The 19,675-nt window shown below is 45.0% G+C and overlaps 3 protein-coding genes across 3 annotated transcripts in view; all 3 read right to left on the minus strand.

Moving 5' to 3' along the window:
- Positions 1-10,987, minus strand: part of TMPRSS12 (transmembrane serine protease 12) — a 32,745-nt gene extending 21,758 nt beyond the window's left edge. Inside the window, exon 1 of the mRNA XM_074935550.1 lies at positions 10,972-10,987. The gene's annotated coding sequence lies outside the window, so the exon portion shown is untranslated. The remainder of the gene's footprint in view (positions 1-10,971) is intronic.
- LOC141974855 (thiol S-methyltransferase TMT1A-like) lies at positions 196-5,732 on the minus strand. Its single transcript, XM_074934874.1, has 2 exons — positions 4,990-5,732; positions 196-3,702 (listed from the first exon to the last, which is right to left on the minus strand). Exons 1-2 carry the CDS (start codon positions 5,491-5,493, stop codon positions 3,466-3,468), a joined length of 741 nt encoding a protein of 246 aa, XP_074790975.1. The 5' UTR covers positions 5,494-5,732; the 3' UTR covers positions 196-3,465.
- Positions 10,988-13,677: 2,690 nt separating the features above from the next.
- LOC141974928 (thiol S-methyltransferase TMT1A-like) lies at positions 13,678-18,945 on the minus strand. Its single transcript, XM_074934981.1, has 2 exons — positions 18,331-18,945; positions 13,678-14,054 (listed from the first exon to the last, which is right to left on the minus strand). The coding sequence occupies exons 1-2, from the start codon at positions 18,823-18,825 to the stop codon at positions 13,818-13,820; spliced, it is 732 nt and encodes a 243-aa protein (XP_074791082.1). The 5' UTR covers positions 18,826-18,945; the 3' UTR covers positions 13,678-13,817.
- Between the last annotated feature and the right edge of the window lie 730 nt (positions 18,946-19,675).

The following is a 19,675-nucleotide window of genomic DNA, read 5'->3' on the forward strand; positions in this document are numbered from 1 at the left end:
GGAGACGGCAGGTCTGTGGGGAAGGGTGGTGTGAGGGGATGGGGGTCTCCTTAGCAATTGGGCGCAAGAATTGACGTCTGTGGATTGGGGGGGCAGGAGAGGAAGAGGCAGGTATAATTCATCAGTTAAAAGAACAAAAACACACACTTGCAGTTTAAAAATTGCGTTTTAATTTAATTTTTCCAATAAATTGTTTCCGTCAACTACTCTAGTAACTTTTTTCCCCACTGAGAAACAATATGGTTCTGTCGCACAATAACATTGCTAGAGGACCACAACTTTTTTCAACAACACACACCATTTTTTTTGGCAAAGATATATCTACTGCTGAGAGGAATAAGGATTTCAGTCACTCATGCATCGCAAGAACTGGGCAGAGTAGCTACAGGTTAGTGGTTATCAGTAATGTTCTCAGTAATTGTAGAAGAGCAAAAAGTCTTAACAGAGATCAAGATCATGAGACACATGCTGCCAGAGCCCTGCACCTTTGCAGGGGTTTCAGTGATATTCTCCCATCCAAATACTAAGCAAGGCTTCCTGTTGCCTGTAAGATCTACTGCAATCATAATACAAAGGCGACATAGCTGCATATAGGGGGTGAAATCTTGGCCCCATTGAAGTCAGTGGGGAAAAAAACCCATGGACTTTGTTAGGGATAGGATTTCACCCATGGAAAAATTGTACCTTTCTTTAGACCTCAGTTTTGTCAGTGTTGATTCACAGCATAATTTCTGAATCATTTGACTGGTTGGGTAATTAACAATATAAAAATATCACACCAAGTGGTAGACTTTGACACAGGCTTAAAAAATCTTCCAACATTCCAGGGCCGTAACAAAGTTATAGTTAAATTGTTTATACTACAACCTCAGCTAGCTGAATGGCATGAGATATATTAAAATAGCTCGATAGCTGTTACGAAAAGAGCAGGGAAGGATTAATATTAGCGAATGTTGCGTCCTCTAGCCAATACATTTTTGCAGCTGAGTGGAGGTTATATGTTATTAGGGTCAAGCACCTACCTTACCAACCTATGGTGCGTAAAAGCAACCTACTGATGCAAAACCAAGGCAGGAGAGAAAGAAGCAGGCCTTATAAGATAGAGGGTGGAAATAAAGATGTGACTTTATAGAATGCAATTCCCACCACAAGCTTTATTTTCACAGTTGTGTCTCAATTGCCTTTTGGTGGTGAAAATAAACTAGTGATTATCTGAAGGAACTTGCCAAGATAAAACAACATACTTAGGAAGCTATTTCCCTGAATAGTTAGAGAATAAGTATTCTTTCTTGGCTTTGACTACTCCAGTTGTTTATGTGATATCTCCCACTGTTGTGTTATCGGGGCAGCTCCACTGGTGATAACTGCTGTGGAAGCAGTAGTTTTCACCAGTATTTTTGCCTCTGTATTTAGAGTTGCTTTCAGCAGGTTTGGATGAGACAGACTGGTAAAAATGCTAGTGACCTGTCTACGCTAATGTACCTCCTTATTGCTATAAGTGGGGCAGTGCAACAGTGAGATAGACCTCTCAGAAAAGGCTAGTATAGACTCAGCCTCTCTGAGACAATCTTTTCCGCAACGTCATTGTTGGTAAAACTAAGAAGAAGGGTTTTCCAAATTTTTTTTTAGTGTCCACCATGCACAGTGGAAGGGACAATGGTATGAAACATGTGGCCCAGGCAGAATTCTGTTGTACTTCCATTCAAACTGGAACTTAATGTGTCCCAAATTATAGTAATTTACCTAAAAGAAAAGGAGTACTTGTGGCACCTTAGAGACTAACCAATGTATTTGAGCATAAGCTTTCGTGAGCTACAGCTCACTTCGTCGGATGCTATTTCCCATGGAATGCCGTACTGCTAAATGATGAACTAGCACTTGTCTGAGCCCTCAAGGGTTAACATGTCGTTAATGTAGCCTCGCGCTCTACAAGGCAGCACGAATGGAGGGAGGAGACACAGCATGGCAGAGAGAGACAGAGACACACCATGTGTGTGAGAGAAAGACGCACATTTAAGTATGTTGACCCCACTCTAAGTACACTGTCTTTTTAAGTAGATCAGCAAGTTGAGACAGCAGCTGCTGCCAGCAAGCTCCCTCCATCCTGAGCCCTGTGGTGTGTCCCCCTTGCTCTGTGGAGATAGGGCACAGGAGCAGGGGTGCTGGAGCGAGGGGAGGGGGACTGTGACGAAGGGGGACTGTTCTTAATGTTTCCTCTGAATAGTGTGGGGGTGCCTCAGTTTCCCCTATGCAGTTCTTAAGTATCTAGGTGGTGGGGTAAGGGTGTATGATCACTGCAGAGCCCTAGAAGGCAGGTGTGTGCAGGAGTCTGGACACAGAGAATGGCCGACACCCTGTTTCCTGGCCACTGATGGCCTGGGCCCTTCCCCCCTGCAAGGTGAGAGCTAAAGGGTTGGAGAACAAAGGAATCAGGTGACCTCCTGGCCTGGGAAAGGGACAAAGCCCAGAGGAGGTGGGGCTGGAGGGAGTTTCAGTTTGGGGCTGGCTGGAGACATGGAGTGAAGGGCAGACGTGGTTGTCTGGCTCACTGCCCCCCAAAATGGACCCAGCTGAGGGGTCCTGTTCTCTGCACCTGCAAGCTCTGTGTTAGACCATGTTCCTGTCGTCTAATAAACCTCTGTTTTACTGGCTGGCTGAGAGTCACGTCTGACTGCAAAGTTGGGGTGCCGGACCCTCTGGCTTCCCCAGGAGCCCCACCTGAGTGGACTCGCTGTGGGAAGTGCACGGAGGGGCAGAGGATGCTGAATGCTCCGAGGTCAGACCCAGGAAGGTGGAAGCTGTGTGAGCTGTGTGTCCTGAAGACAGGCTGCTCACAGAAAGGCGACTGCCCCAGAGTCCTGACTGGCTTCAGAGGGAGCAGTTCCAGAGCATCGCCCAGGGACTCTGTCACAGGGACACCCTGACATTAGCACCCCGCTTCCTCCCCCCGCCTGCACAGCAAACAGGAGGCTCCGGGGAGCAGCTCCAAGGCAGAGGGCAAGAGCAGCATAGGGCAGTGGGGGGTGGGACAGTTGAACTGCCTGGCAATTGATAGCCTGCTGGGCAGCTGCCGCGCAGGGATCTTAGGGGAGCTGACAGGGGGGCTGCTGGTCCACCCTGGTTTCAAGTCCCCATCAGGTGGCGCTAACGGGCTGCTCTTTCTGCAAGCAGTGGACAAAGCAGGTGGCTGCCAAACAAGGTTATAAGGGGGTATTGCACAACTTTAAATGAGTATGTTCTCTAATTGATCAGTTAGGAGTTACTGTAGATGATTTGTTTCAGAGTGGTAGCCGTGTTAGTCTATATCAGCAAAAAGAACAAGGAGTGCTTGTGGCACCTTATAAAAATTTATGCTCAAATAAATTTGTTAGTCTCTAAGGTGCCGCAAGTACTCCTTGTTCTTTTTGTAAATGATTTGTACAGAAGCAAACATTACAATGTGCATACGTTACAGCACAGTGAGAATTATTTTATTGCATATCCGACGATATGAGACTGAACTGGAGCCCAGTATAATGGGACTTGTATGTGCCGTAACTTTATTTCTGAAAACTTGGCCTGTTCAAGGTTTTTCCAGGGCTCCCTTGTCAGGCAGCATCCATTAAACACAAGTTTCCAAGTTGGATAGAAGACTTGCTGCCAGAAATAGGTCCAGCTTGAAGGATCTGCAGCCACATGTTCTAAGAAATAAAATGCCCCACCCTGGGGGGAAAAACAATTTAGAAATATTTTAGAAATGAAGGAACTGATATGCAGTTTGCATAACTTTTCTTTATGTTCTTAAAACTCAGTTTCTGTTCCGCCTTTTCTCCCTCAGTAATTTATACACTTGGAATTGAGGCTTTCTTTGCATACATTTCAGTAAGTATCAAAATACTCCCTTCCCTCCCAAGTTGCTCTTTTAATCCTGTACATTTTAAAATAAACAGAAAATTACATATTTTTGCAGAGGTGTTTAAAATCCATATCAATAAGTTCTAAAAAAGACAAAAAATGTGCTTGCTTAGGACCTGGTTTCTTTAACTCTGTTTATCTTTCACAGTAATCAATACTTTGTGTTTTTGTTCAGAGTAAAACTACTAGGGTGTGGTTTTCAAAGGAGCCTGAGAGAGAGAGAGAGATGCTTATATCCCATTAAAATGAATTGGGAATACTTAGGTCTCTTTTAAAAATCCCACCATTAAGGTTGAAATTTCTGTAGAGGAATGGAGCAGTTGAGAATCAGGACCAGGGAGTTTTAACCCAGATGGAATGCTTTATAGAAAGTTATGAGCAAATAAAGAAAGGGAATGGAATTAAAGGAATGGTTATTTCAACCTTAAGGATGGGATCAGCCCTTATTTTTAGATGTTAAGTGATTTGTCCAAAATAACATAGCGAGTCTGTAGCAGAGCAGGAGTAGAACCTAGATCTCCTGACTAGCAGAACTGAGATCTCCTGTCCATTGGACCATGCTGTCTAGGAAAGCTCTAATATTTCACCTATAACATCCTAAAACTTTAAACTTCACTGACTTAATATTTTATCCATATCCGGTGTAGATGAAAATGACCAATCTTGATATCTCCCATGTAAAATTTAAATACTTTTTTTGGGTAGGGGGCTGTGTTAACTGACACAAGATGTTTCACCATGCTAGATTGAAAATTTGCTTTTTTCTAAAAGAAAAATCCCTTGTAGGGAAAAAAATTAAAATTCTGCCTTAAATTGCATGTATCCCAATTGCCATTGAAGTTAGTGGGAGTTGAATGCACAAAACACAGTTGGCCTAAGACTAATGGGGCAAAGTGACCAGTATGCTCCTACTGCTTTGCACCTCTTTGATATGCAAAGTAGATACAAGTCCAGTTTAATTGGCCAGATAAACGAGATTTGTGGCAGCTTTGCATCTCCAGAGTGGCAAAAAGCTGAAGGTCACTGGTGAATCTGGTCCAGTGGCTGTAGAATAGGTAATAATAATATAGGAAATATCTTTTTTTAAATACTCACGGGCCTGAGTACTCTCAAAACTTCTTTCAAGACACCCTCTATGCTTTGCACTGAGCACAGGACCAAGGTGCAAACCACTGCATCCACAGAGCTGTCAGCCACTTGGTTCAAGTCCTCCCCTGGGGCCACCAGGAAGCGCTGAAACTGCAGGTGCTGGTTCTGTGCCATGCTCTTGGAGAGACCGCGCTGGAAGTTGAGGTTTGTGTCAGTGCAGGTAATTTTGCAGCCAGGTGGGTAGAATTGGAAGTTGGCGCCAGTGCCAGTCCCAATCTCCAGCAAAGTCAGTTCCCCCGAGGGGCCTGCAAACTCCTGCAGGTTGCAGAACAGCTCTTGTTTGTGCCCTGATGCCCTCCGGTTGTAACTTGCAGTTAACTTCTCTATGAAGAAGGGAAAGAATATCTTCTTACAGAATGGGTCCCACATGCCCAGGAATGATAGCAGGTATATGGGCAGGGCAAGCAGCTGAATGCTAACACGAAGAACCAGGACCACTGCCTTTTCCATTCCCGCTTCTCAGTAGGACCTGCCCTGAAAAGAGCCTGCTTATTTAAAAATAAGATCCCTTGAAGTTTAGGCAGAATGCAGAGTGAGTATCAAGCAGCTCTGTTCACTCTTGGGATTATTTTCTGCTCTTTGTACTCATCTGTTAGGCGGCTTCTACAGCCAATTTCAAAATCCAGTGTAAAGGTCCTGGCTGAAACTTGAGCAAAAAAGACCAGCTGCTCTGTTAGGAACAACTGACGCAGTCTGGAAGCTGGTTGGTTATATGATGAACTGATATAGGCTGGCTCCTGCAGTGTGGAACTTGATTGATGCAACATGCTGCAAATCCCCGAAGCTTAACGGTTAGCAAGTTTCAGATAACAGTTTCCGACCTCTCTCTTAAAACAGCCCTGTCTCATTTTCAATGTTGTGGCTAAGGGTTTATCCAGAACCTGGGAGACCATGCTCCAGACCCATGCTCCAACTTCTCTTTCATTATTTAGCCACAGGGGAACAGCTTCAACAGGAATTCCTGTTTTTCCCTAGTCTGTGAATCACCCTGGGGGTTAGGCGGGAAAGAGATGTCCTAGTGCTTAGAATGAAGCAGAAACTTAGGTGGCTTGGGAACTTGTACTCTGAAAGCTTAGGTGCTGAGTGAGCTTAAGTACCTACAGCGTGTTAGGGTTCTCCCGAGACCTATTTCCACTTGGTTCCCAGAGAACTCTGTTTGACTCCAGTCTCAACACTCAGGTGCTTTTATTTGGCATACAGCCTCTATGTGGAGTTGATCAGGCTCAAACGTAGGAGGTGGATATAGGGCGTACAACACATTCAAAGTTACACAGCAAACCTCTTCCTTTATATACATTACACAATACAGTGCATCACATTTTTGGGGTTGGCTTGGTCATTTTGTAGGAACCAATCCCTCTTCCTCTTCTACAGCATGTTCTGTCCATGGCCAACTTACTCTTCACCTCATCTTGTCTTCCAGTCTTCTCTTATCCATTGTTAGCTTGTTTTTAGTAAATGATTGTCTGTGTATTCTCCCTCTTATTTTAGCTAGCTCAGACATTCTGTCTTTCAGCTTAGTGACCTATTTACTTACCTTAGTACAAACTTTCTGTTTTCAGCCTGCTGATCTAGTTACCTTCCTTATCCTGTCTTCCAAGAAATGAGGCTTCCCCCGTCTTTAATTACTCATGTTAAGCTAGGCTTTCACAGGGTTTGGCAAGAGTTTTGTGGATCACAGTGTAGCCAAAACTGGAACTTAGGTGCCTAAACCCTAGGTTTAGGCACCTAAGTTCCTTTGTGGAGTCTACCCCTTCTCTATACTCTGCATCAAGCACTGCACCAGGATTCAGCAGAGAACTTGGGCTACCACAAAATCTCAGTTTGGAGGTACTGATTCTCAGCAATTTTCCTGAAAATAAACTTCTCAAAGTCGGGGTCTGTGCAGATCACTCGGCATCCCAACAGATAGAACTGGAAGTTGGCTCCAGTGCCACAATTGATATCCAGCAGCACCAGCTCCTCTGTGGTGTTTGTAAACTCCTGTGAGCTACTCAAGAGCTCCTGTTTCTGGTCAGAGGACTTTCTGTTGTAAATGATGGTGAATCTTTCCATGACAGGTGGGAAAAATATCTTCTTGCTGCAGATGAGGTGTCTCAGTCTCAGGAACAAAAGCAGATATACAAGCAGGGCAAGGAACTGCTGTAGGAGCATAATTACAGCATTGCTGTCAGCAGAGAGGAGAGTTTGGACCTGACCAAGCTAACAGTGGTGTGGAAGAAATAGTCATGTCAGATGTTGGGGGAATTCTGTTGCTCTTTTGCATTTCTTACAAGCTGTAGTCATGGAGCTGTACCAAAATGTACTTGCCCCACATCAAAGGAATCCAGCTTGAGGCAGCTATTGTGATAATGCCCTAATAGAAATTTCTTGGCTCCATTTTTGTTCTGCAGGAGGTGCTATCCCAACCCCTTAAACTATAGAAGATATTGCTGCTGCCCCCAAAATCAAGCATAACCTTTCCCTGCATGGAAACTGGTGTTATTTTTAGTAGGTTGCATTTTTTTCAAAGCACTTTATTAACATGCATCTGACGAATTGGGATTCACCCATGAAAGCTTATGCTCCAATACGTCTGTTAGTCTATAAGGTGCCACAGGACTCTTTGCTGCTTTATTAACTAGCTCATTCTGTCAGTGCCCAGGAGGGAGGTGTATAGATGGACTAATGATGGGACAGCGAAGTGAAGTGACTGGGCTTAAGGTCTTGCAGTGAATCAGTGCAGAGCTCAAAGAATTCAGTAGTCCTAGCTCTTAGTGCTTTCTGTTAACTGGTAGGTTACACTGTCTCAACGTTTTCCCTTTTTAAAACAACTCATGAGCAGAGACCAATTTTGGCATGTATATGCAGACATTTATTTAAGCAGCACTTGGAACAGTTTCCCTCGGTATGAGCCAAAATCCAGTATTTATGTCACATGCCAGCAGCCTGAATATTATTTATTGAAGCTTGGTGCTGTTTAAACACACACTCTGGACTAAAACAAGTTTCTGTTTATCTTATGTAACAATCATAGCCTTTCTTACTCATCACAGGGCCTAATAACATCAGCCACACTATCAGAGGCTCGTTCACCTGCACATCCACCAATGTGATATATGCCATCATGTGCCAGCAATGCCCCTCTGCCATGTACATTGGTCAAACTGGACAGTCTCTACGTAAAAGAATAAATGGACACAAATCAGATGTCAAGAATTATAACATTCATAAACCAGTCGGAGAACACTTCAATCTCTCTGGTCACGCGATTACAGACATGAAAGTTCCGATATTACAACAGAAAAACTTCAAAACCAGACTCCAGCGAGAGACTGCTGAATTGGAATTCATTTGCAAATTGGATACAATTAACTTAGGCTTGAATAGAGACTGGGAGTGGCTAAGTCATTATGCAAGGTAACGTATTTCCCCTTGTTTTTTCCTACCTGCGCGCCCCCCCGCCCCCAGTTCCTCAGACGTTCTTGTTAAACCCTGGATTTGTGCTGGAAATGGCCCTCCTTGATTATCATACACATTGTAAGGAGAGTGATCACTTTAGATAAGGTATTACCAACAGGAGAGTGGGTTTGTGTGTGGGGGGGTGGGGAGAAAACCTGGATTTGTGCTCGAAATGGCCCACCTTAATTATCATACACATTGTAAGGAGAGTGATCACTTTACATAAGCTGTTACCAGCAGGAGAGTGGGGTGGGGGGAGAGAAAACCTTTTGTAGTGATAAACACCCATTTTTTCATGGTTTGTGTGTATAAAAACATCTTCTGTATTTTCCACAGTATGCGTCTGATGAAGTGAGCTGTAGCTCACGAAAGCTTATGCTCAAATAAATTGGTTAGTCTCTAAGGTGCCACAAGTACTCCTTTTCTTCTTACTCTTCCTTGACTTTAGACTACAGTGAAACAAGATACAGCCTGGAGCTGCACAGACAAATAAATGAGAATTCAGGATAACTTACATTCCCATACACAGAGGGTTGTTGTTTTTTGTAGATGGTTTAATCCTATGATCCAGGAGGCACTTTAGTCTGTTTTAAGATGCTATGGATTTTGTTAATATGGATTTTACAGAATCCTTCAATATGAAGACTTGCTACATAAGCAAAGTTTTTTCACTTCCATGAGAACATCAAATTATTCACGTACAGGCTGCAAGAAGCCAACTTTTGGTTTCTGGCAGGTAGAAAATCAGATCATTGCCCTGATTTCACAACACTTTAGTTGTCAAGTCTCTTAGATGCAGGGAGGCCATGCTGTAAGTGGGGATCTTTCTGCCTGTCCAGAGGGTGGGGAAGCAGTGGCAGGGCTTTCCCTCTAGCAGTGATACCACAGCATCCAGCATGGCCAATTAAATCTGACTAGGTCTCCTGGGAGAAATCATTTGCCAAAAAAAAAAAATATTTTCAGTAAATTGTATATGTAGCTGCCTGATTTTGCATCAAGTCAGTTCCATCATGCTCACCTCTATGAAGGGGACTGGTGTAACCAGCAAGTGGGAACAAGAGGAAAGGGGGGAAGATTTTGTTTTTGTGGTGTATGTAGCAGTATAGCTGTGAGCTAGATTTCGTGATTCCATTTTCAGTGCCCTTCTCTTTACATGGAAGCAGCTTCTCTCCTGGGAGGAGGGGCTGTGTGTCAATTCAGGATGGCTTTTACAGAGCAAGTAACACATACACCATGCTTTCATATAGACTTTTAAGTTTGAGCTTTGTTTTCCTTTAACTGTTTGTCTGCTCTAAAAGATAAATCAATACAAAATGGCACTTGGTGCCTCATTGCTACTAATAAAGGCGGGCCTGTCACACAAGGCCTTCAGTCACACCTTTGTAACCTGGTGTTTTACAATCATGCTGTGACAATATGAGTGTAATATAATATCTCATTGAAAGGTGACACAGGGCCAGAAAGAGTTAATTAACTCACAGACTGACCTGACTCAAGGCCCAACTTTAGAGACTAGTTAGGAAGATATGTAAATGAATAGAGCTTTGAAATGCAAGCCTGCATTGTTAGAGATAGAAGGATAGATGTTTGCTCAGGTCTTGTGATGTAAGCAAACAAGTCTTGTCTATTGCTATGGCTTTGATTCAAAGATCAAAAAAGGAGTATTAATATTTAGGAAGACACTTGGGTGGAAAAGTATTATTGTCTATATGTCTTTGAAGGTTGTGGTAACCTGTATCTGAACTGTTTAATGAATAAATTACCCTATGCTAATTGCCATGATGTATGGGAGGAGGAAAGTTAAGCTTATTGTTTTCTCAGGCCAAAAGGCTGCTGGAAATTTGTAAAAACCTTGGGACACGATCCAGCTTCATCTCAGATCTGCTTTGGGTTTCAAGAGGGGGAAACCTTAAGCCATAAGGATTGAGATCCCCAGTCACTGACTGGAGTCACCCTGAATATGGACATTGGACTGTAACCTGTGGACTGTTTCTAAAAGGACTTTTGGCAACTACAAGCTCATCTCTGCTATGTATCTGAACCTCAAGAAGTGTGGCTTCCTGATGATGCTGCCCATGGGAGCCAGCTGAGGTCACTCAATTAGGGTGAACTGCAAACAGAATGGAGCAGACAAACCCCCAAAGCTGGTGGATATTACAGTACTTAGATTTACCAAGCCAGCACAAAACAACTTCTATATTACCTCATTGGTTGATCAGAAGTCTAAATAATGCAGTTCCCTTAAAGTGCCCAGCCTCAGGCCTCCATCCAGACACACCTGTCAGATACGATGATTACTGAAAATCTTATCTCATTATATAAAAGAAAAGGTTCTTCCAATCCCAGAGGATCAGCCACACACCCAGGTCAAACTATAACTTAGATCCTACCCAAAATACACACCTATAGCCAATTCTTATTAACTAAACTAAAATTTATTAAAAAAGAAAAGAGAGAGAGAGTTGGTTAAAAGATCAGTATACATACAGACTTGAATTCACTTCTCGAGGAAGTAATAGGGCTGCTGGGACATGAAGCAAGGCAGCAACAGGCACTGAGCAGGGACCCAGAATGCCTTCTGCTCACCCACCCCCTTCCCACAAGACCTATCGAGAGAGCTGCACGGTGGGATAGCTGCCCGACAGCGCTGCTCTCATCGGTGATGGAAGTGCTGCTAGTGTAAACACTCTCTGATGCCTGAGGAGTTGAGTGAGGACACAAACCAGCGCTTTACTTTCACCAGTTCCCTGTCACCGGTTCAACTTACAGCACAAAAACTCTACAAGTGTAGACATACCCTAAGAAAGTACCTTTTTCTGTTTGATTGTACACAGTAAAGTGCACATTATTCTACTCTGTGCCCTGCACTTGATTATCAGCGTGATAGCACTTGAAACAGAAGCCTTAAACTAGTTAAAACCACCTGCTCATGGGCCAGATTTTTCAAAATGGATCAGGATTAGATTTTCAAATGCTCGAGTCGATGTTTGAGGCCAGATTTTTGCGCCCCCCCCCCCCAATATAATATCTCAGCACCAGCAATTCCCATTGTGACACTTATGTCCAGTTTTCAAAAGGGCTCAGCATCCTGAAAGGTCTTAGAAATCTGGCCCATATTATTTAGGGCTGAACTGATGGGTTACTTTATGCCTAATTAAACTTATCAACTAGCCCCGTCTAGTTTTATGGTTACTTGAAGAAGGAGGTGTTGCTAGAGCAATTGTATGGCAATGAATGTTTGAAAGAGCTTGGGAGGTGGAATGGAAGCTGCAGGTTAATATGCTTGATGTTCTTTGTCAGGTACTAGGTTCCCCAACAGAGACTAGGGAAGTATGGACAGTGTTCTTGCTATGGAGCCAAGTGTAACCAAGAATTAGCCCAGGACTCCTTCACCAAAGTAAGTCATGTTGGTGTTAGCAGTTTGCAACTATGTGTGGTGGAGGGTGAGACCCAAGTGCAAGATGGACACCTGAGAGGCCTCTCATCTCTGTACATACAGGTGATGCATGTAAACCATTCCTGAAACAGGTTGTGTTCGGCTTTGTGTATTTGTCAGTTTTACATGTGATACTTGCTGAATTATGTAACTGCAGCCAAGGAAGGTGTGATCTGCAGCAAAGGAAGATGTTTAGGTATGGGTTTTTTTATCTCTTCCTTGCGGCTAGACCCATGTGATTGCTGTTTTTGGTGAGCCCTGTACATGATTAAGTAGATGATGAATAAGTATTGGAATGAGAACTTGCCTTCAAAAGCTGCACTGTCCAGAGTGCAGTTCATAGCCTGTTTCATCAGAGTGCATGTGTAAAGGGAAGTCTGCCCTGGCTTCTGATCTGGTAGAAGAGGTCTAGAGATTAGATCATGGGACTGGAAGACAAGATTCATGGGGTACTATTCCTACTCCTGCCACTGTCCTCCTGTGTGACCTTGGCTGAGTCACTTCATCTGTGCCTCAACTTCTCATCTCTAAACTATGGATAATATTAATCTTGCTAACTCCTTAATGAGAAGTACTAGGAAGTCTGTGGGATCAATATTTGTAAAATGCTTTGAGATCCTTGGTTGCAAGGTGCATAGTATTATAAAAGTGCATAGTATATTGATAGTCTGTCCCACCTGAAACTTTGATGCAAATTTGTTTAATTTCAGAAAATTTATTCAAGTTCGAGCGTATGGTCTTGTTCCTGTAGTTGCCTTTCTTTCTATCAATTACTGATCAATTACTTTGTTCCAGTATTGATCTCCTGGGTTAGACTTAGTGGGCCAAATTCTGAATTTCGCCTTATACTAATCTGGGAAAAAACACTCTACAGGGGCTAGTGTTTACAAAAATGAGTTACCTGCTCCCCCTATTGGTAACAGAGCAGAGGATATAATCAAAGTACAGTATTTTCAACTTTATTGAGAAGCCTATGTCTCTGAAGCAACACCGTGGTTCTGTAGCAATTACAAAAGACAAACAAAACAAAAGGAATTGTATCAAAAGTACTTTCAGTGCAGCCTGAGTGGATATGTCTGGTGCTTAGGTTTTTCTTTCTATTCTCTTTCAGTAGGATATGAGCTCCCTGCCACTTGGAGGCCCCAAGGTACTCTGTTGGCCTTAACTAGTGTTAATTACTCTGCTATAATAGGAGCATTTCGTTGTGCAGATTGCTGTTTCAAATCTGAATTAGACTGATGAGCCTGGATTCCCAAAGGAACATAGGCATTGCAACCCCAAGCAACATGGTGCCCAGAAAGTCACAGGAACAACACTGAGATCCACAAAGCTTGACTTAGGCACCGAGGCTCTGTATATGATGAACAGGGTATGATCAGTGCTTTAAAATGTGATCCACAAAAACTAGCAGGACAGTCAGTGAAAAATGCTGACCACTGTGACCAGAGCTTTGTCTAAAACCTGGGAGGAGCCTGACTGGCATATGGACAAACCTGACACCATAGTTAGGATAAGCTATGGATGCTCAGTAAATTTTCCCTGTTATTCTCATAAACCCAAGGCAATTTGGCTGGGCAGCTAATTGCTAAATAAGTATTGCTCTGACATTATAAGTTTCAGAGTGACAGCCGTGTTAGTCTGTATTCGCAAAAAGAAAAGGAGGACTTGTGGCACCTTAGAGACTAACCAATTTATTTGAGCATGAGCTTTCGTGAGCTATGAAGTGAGCTGTAGCTCACGAAAGCTCATGCTCAAATAAATTGGTTAGTCTCTAAGGTGCCACAAGTCCTCCTTTTCTTTTTGACATTATAAGGCCGCTATTCAGGGGTAAATACCCCTAGGAATTGGAAGGAACCACAGTGCTTAAGTGAACTTGTTTCTCGGTGCATGGAGTTAGTTATTTCACAGCATATCCAATTATATGGGGACGAGTAGGGTTCCAGGACATGGGGGCGTCTATGTGCCGCAACTTCAGTTCCGAGAACCCTGCCTTCTCCAGGTCCTTCCAGGTCTCTCTGGTCAGGCAGCACCCGTCTCCCAAATATCTCCAGGTTGGGTTGTAGATCTGTTGCCAAAAGTAGCCCCAGCTGGAATGATCTGCAGCCACATGCTCCAAGAAATACAAAGCACCACCCTGGGAAACAAAGCAATCAAAAAGCTTCAGGAACAAACAAAGGCTCTTAAAATCACCAACATCTCCCTTCCACTTTGGAGACACAACTCTTGGATCAAACTCCCCACATTCTGGCCATGTTTGCTTCAGGCTCACTTCTAACTATTATGTTTTCAGAAACTGCTACCCATTATCAATTATCCATGGAGGCCAGTCAGCATTCCACCATGTTCTCATTCTGTCTTATTTCACTCCTCTAAGACTTTAAAAATACTATTTGGGGAAGCTACATGACTACAGAAAGGTTTGAGTTCCATGTGGAAGGGGAAGGATGCTCTTGTGACTAAGAGTCAGGACTTTCAGATTCTGTTCCCAGCTCTGGCACTACTGCCTTATGCTCCCTTGAGCAAATCACTTAACTTTCCGGTATTTCAGTTTTTCCATCTGTAAAATGGGGTTGATCAGAATACTTACCATACCCTCCAAGTGGTGAGGGTTAATTCACTGATGTTTATATAGCACGGTGAGGCAGGTGCCACTAGTCAAGAATGAGGCATTCACTTCATTGGCAGTCTTGTGAGCTGCACAACTGCTTCACTGCATCCACTGCTGGAGAGTAGATCTGGTACAGCATATTCCAGTGATTAAAAACACTGGATAAGTAGCAGAGCTAGTGCTGAGAGCAAACTTATTCAGAACATTCAAGGCTGTTTTTAGTGGAGGCTGGTGTAAGAGTTACGGATTCTGATTTGAATTTTTCACCCCTTAGTGAGGAAGTTGCTGTACATGTTTTTTTCCCCACCTTGTAGTTTAGCTCCACAATGAAAACAATGTTTTGGATTGCCTTAATGAATGTTCTTTATAGTCACAACCAAGGCTAAGGCCTTGTCTGCATGGGAAACTTCTACCAGTTACACAGGTTAAACCCCCCCCCCCCCCTTGTGTGGACACTCCTTAGTAGCTTTTTTTCAGTTGAGCTTAAACCTGTTCCCAGTGGTGAGCTGGAGCAGGTTCCCACCGGTTCGCTAGAACCGGTTGTTAAATTTAGAAGCCCTTTTAGAACCGGTTGTTCTGCGAGGGACAATCGATTCTAAAAGGGCTTCTAAATTTAACCGGCCAAAAGTGGCGCCTTAGCCGCCGACTCCATGGGTGCTCCAGGGCTGGAGCACCCAAGGGGAAAATTTGGTGGGTGCAGAGCACCCAACGGCAGCTCCCCGCCCCACCCCCGGCCCCAGCTCACCTCCGCTCCGCCTCCTCCCCTGAACACGCCGCCCCGCTCTGCTTCTCCGCCCCCCCCCCCCCAGGCTTCCCACGAATCAGCTGTTCGCGCGGGAAGCCTGGGAGGGCTGAGAAGCAGGCGGCGGCTTCGCACTCAGGCCCAGGGAGGCGGAGGTGAGCTGGGGTGGGGGGGTGAGGAGGGCCACCTGTGCCGCAGCAGATAACCGGGGGGGGGGGGGGGGCGGAGCATGCAAGGGAACTGCTCCTCGCCCCAGCTCACCTCCGCCACCCTTGGCCTGAGTGTGAAGCCACCGCGTGCTTCTCAGCCCTCCCCAGCTTCCCGCCGAACAGCTGGTTCATGGGAAGCCGGGGGGGGGAGGGGGCGGCGGTGCATTCAGGGGAGGAGCTGACGTGAGCTGGGGTCGGGCGCAGGACGGGGAGCTGCCAGTGGGTGCTCTGCACCCACCAAATTTTCCCCATGGGTGCTCCAGCCCCGGAGCACGCACGGAGTCGGCGCCTAAGGCGCCACTTTTAATGTGATCAATGGGGGGAGCAGCCGCTCCCCCTGCTCCTCCCCAGCTACGCTACTCCGCCCCTTGGAGCCAGAGGGACCTGCTGGATGCTTCCTGGGAGCTGCTCCAGGTAAGCATCACTGGGACTCCCCACCTCGCCCCCCGGCAGGTTCCTCTGGCTCTTAGGGGTGGGGTGGGCACCCACTACAGTGGCCCACGAGACCCTCCTGCCCAGTTCGGGGGGGGGTGTCAAGGAACGCGGGGGGTTGGATGGGGCAGGAGTCCTGGGGGACGGGGGGGCAACGACCCCCTCGTGCGGTGAGGAGGGAACCAGTTGTTAAGATTTTGGCAGCTCATCACTGCCTGTTCCCAAGTGATATAAGCCAAACCAGTCGTTTTCAACCTTTTTTTAATTTGTGGATCCCTAACACATTTTGAACCCTAACCCTAACCCTTTGGAAATTTTAGACCTAGTCTGTAGACCCCCAGGGGTCTGTGGAACACAGGTAGAAAACCACTGAGTTAAGCCAAAAAAGGCATTGTTACACCAGAATAAGAGTGTCATACTGGTATAACTATATCTATTTAAATTTACATCTTAAGTTATAATGAACAAAGTTGCCCATGTAGACGAGGTCCAAGGGTGAGATACTAAAAGCAATAAGCAATGAGGTTATCAGTGAATATACAGCATTAACTTAGTTGGACATAGATATTACAGGACGCAGAATAGTGCAGTCCAAGGGATATCTACAAATACATTAGTAATGCTGCAGGGTCCAGAGCATCTGGCAGGCATGTGCTGACAGGCAATATTGTTAGTAAAGAGAGAGAGTGAGTTTGGGGAGAAGAAAAGCTGGCAGTGAAAGAGGAGTAGTGCTGGGTAATTTAAACTAAACTTCCTGCTCAGCTTGGGATTCCACCCCCTCAAAATGCACAGCCACCCACCCCTCCATTCATTGCTCTACTCTCGACAGATGTGTCCTATGTTATCATGAAGTCCCTACAGCCTGTTTGAGAGTCACTGAAATCACACACTCCTGAGCTCTGTTTGAAGTGAGGGTGTTCCTTCAGAATTCCTCCTGAGTTCCCATCTTTTGCTGAACAAAGGTTCAGAGAACAGGAGTACTGGAAATTCTGGGCTATTGGATGAACAGTGAGCATTGCAGTAAGAACACTTGCGGGTAGGGCACCAGAACAGCCATCCAATTTCCCTCTAACAAGTGGGTTTCATGTAACAAGGCTGCCAGCTGTTCTAGCCGTCAGGTTGTACTATAGTTTTGCCACTCCTGCTCTGCATGGTGACAGAATTCAACTGCCAGAACTACAAAGGCAATGGCTTATTTTTAATTCCCTCTCACCTTAATTAGGAAAAATAGCAAAGGTTCAGCCAGGTAGAATTCCAGCTCGGTTGCTGCTCAGCCTGCCAGGTAAGAGTGTGATAACTTTCATCTTAATGAGAAAGTTACTTGCAGTTTCACTTCCACATTCAGACAATGGCAATTGTATGAGCCCACTTCTTAGCTATGTGTTATGAGATCCATGGACTAGAAAGATGGCACATTTGTGCTTGATTCTTAAGCTTAAAGGGGGGTGGGAAATAAAGGGTAACATTTTCAGAAGCACTGAAATAAGTTAGGTGTCTAAGAGGAACATAGGTCCTGAAGTCACTTAGGTGCTTCTGAATATTTGACACCAAGTCCATTAAGGGATATAGTCGGATAGTTTGGACTTCAGATAAGATGCTTTATGAATAATTTGTAGCATGCTTGCATGTTTTAACCAAGCTAAACCATCTAGTGCTTTTGTGGCTTAAAAGAATTTTAAGCGAACAGCTGTTTGAATGTAACTATCCCCCTGCTATGTAGGGTTTGCACTCCAATCATTGCAGCATTGTGCTAGTGCATGTGAACCAAAATTTGAATTGCCTGTTAACAGGAGTGGAACAGATGAGCCTGTTTTCATTATCAGCACCATTGTGATTTTTTTTAAAGTTGATTCAGTCATAGCTAAGCCTAAGCAACTCACTAGCTGGTCAGGTCTGTCTCCTTACAGGAACAAGGGAGAGAATGTTGTATTGGCTTTTATTTGGATGTTAGCCACATAAAGTAAGTCAAGACAGCCCAACGATAGCCATCTTATAAGTGTGTGTGATAAACACTGAAATGGTGTTAAGTGACACAGCAAAGGAAATGAAGGTGGGTGGCTTGGTTCTGTCTGTTTTCCTTTCTGTTCAGAAAACTGCTGGCTTCCAGGCAAACACATACAAATAAATGCTGTAGGTGATGAAGGATTGGATTGTGACTAGCCCATCCGGTGGGCATTTGGAGTCTCTGCTCGTAGGGGAACAAAGGGATGTCTCCCTCTCGCTATCCCTGCAGCATATATCTCCAAAGGGGGAGGGGAGAAGGTGGGTCATGGCTTTACCCCTGCACACTAGGCCACTCGGGGGAGGGATGCGTCTCTGGGCAGGTGGTTCCCCACACACTCCCACAAGGCATTTCTTTGCATGGCACAGCTTGGCCCATAAACAAAATAGCATCCCCCCCAATGGTATTCATACTCACCAGCCTGAGCACTCGCAAGACTTCTCTCAGGACCTGCTCGATGCTGCGCACCGAGCACAGCACCAAGGTGCAAACCACCACATCCATGGAGTCGTCAGCCACTGAGTGCAGGTCCTCACCGGAGGCCACCATGAACCGTTCAAACCGGAGGTGTGGGCTGTCAGAAATGCTCTTGAGGAGGAACCCCTCAAAGTTGGGGTTGGGATCAGTGCATGTCACCCGGCATCCGGGTGGGTAGAACTGGAAGTTGGCGCCTGTGCCTGTGCCTATTTCCAGCAGCCTGAGCTCCCTCGAAGGGCCTGCAAACTCCCCCAGGTTGCTGAACAGGTCCTGTTTCTGTTGGAAGAGTTTGCGGTTGTAGATAGTGGAGCACTTGGCCATGACATATGGGAAGATCTTCTTACAGAGGGGGTCCCATAAGCCCAGATACCAGAGCAGGTAGACAGGCAGGGTGAGGAGCTGGATGCATCGCTGGAGGAGAGGGATCAGCACCATCAGTGCAGAGAGGAGAATGCAAGAATCCTCAATCCCGGCTGTAAACACCACCGAAGCCGCTGCTGTGTTCCAACTTTACTGAGCATTTCCTTCTCGCTCTCCTGGCCAACTGACTCACGCTGAACTGGTTATATCTGGTTTCTCCAGCTGGCTGCCCTCCTAATTATATCTTAAAGAGACAGAGCATTGTTTAGTCATAATTCTTCCTACAAGCACAACTGAAGCGGGATGCAGTGAGGATAGAAATCGATTTGTTTGCTTACATAATGTTGGACTCAATCCTTCAAGGTCCTGGGTGCTGTGGCCTGGTGGAGCAAAGCACTTAAGTATGTGCTTAACTTTAAACATAGGAGTCATCCTACTGAAGCTAATGCTACTACTCACGAGTTGAAAGCTGAGCAGGGGTTTAAGTGCTTTGCTGAAGTGGGCCAGAGCACTCACCACCTTGCAGGACTGAGCCCATTGTCAGTAGGAAGCAGCAATTCCAGACCTCAAGCACATTCTGGACAAGCCTGTATGGAGGGTGCTGTATTGTCATAACACTGCCTACTTTTAGAGCACCATTATATTGGATACACTGTGGCATGAGAACATAGTGTCCTCTATTTAGTGGGGAAAGAGAGCACATGCAAAGTACTTAAAAAGGAAAAAATAAAAATGGAGAATAACTGTTTTAATGGTAATACTGCCGAAAAGGATCTGGGGGTTATAGTGGATCACGAATAGGAGCCGACAATGTGATGCAGCTGCAAAAAATGTTAATATTTTGGTGTGTATTCGAAGGAGTGTCATATGTAAGACATGGGAGGTAGTTGTCCTGCTCTACTTGATACTGGTGAGGCCTCACCTG

Source organism: Natator depressus, chromosome 20, assembly GCF_965152275.1.
Source record: "Natator depressus isolate rNatDep1 chromosome 20, rNatDep2.hap1, whole genome shotgun sequence".
In the NCBI taxonomy this organism is placed as follows: Eukaryota; Metazoa; Chordata; order Testudines; family Cheloniidae; genus Natator; species Natator depressus.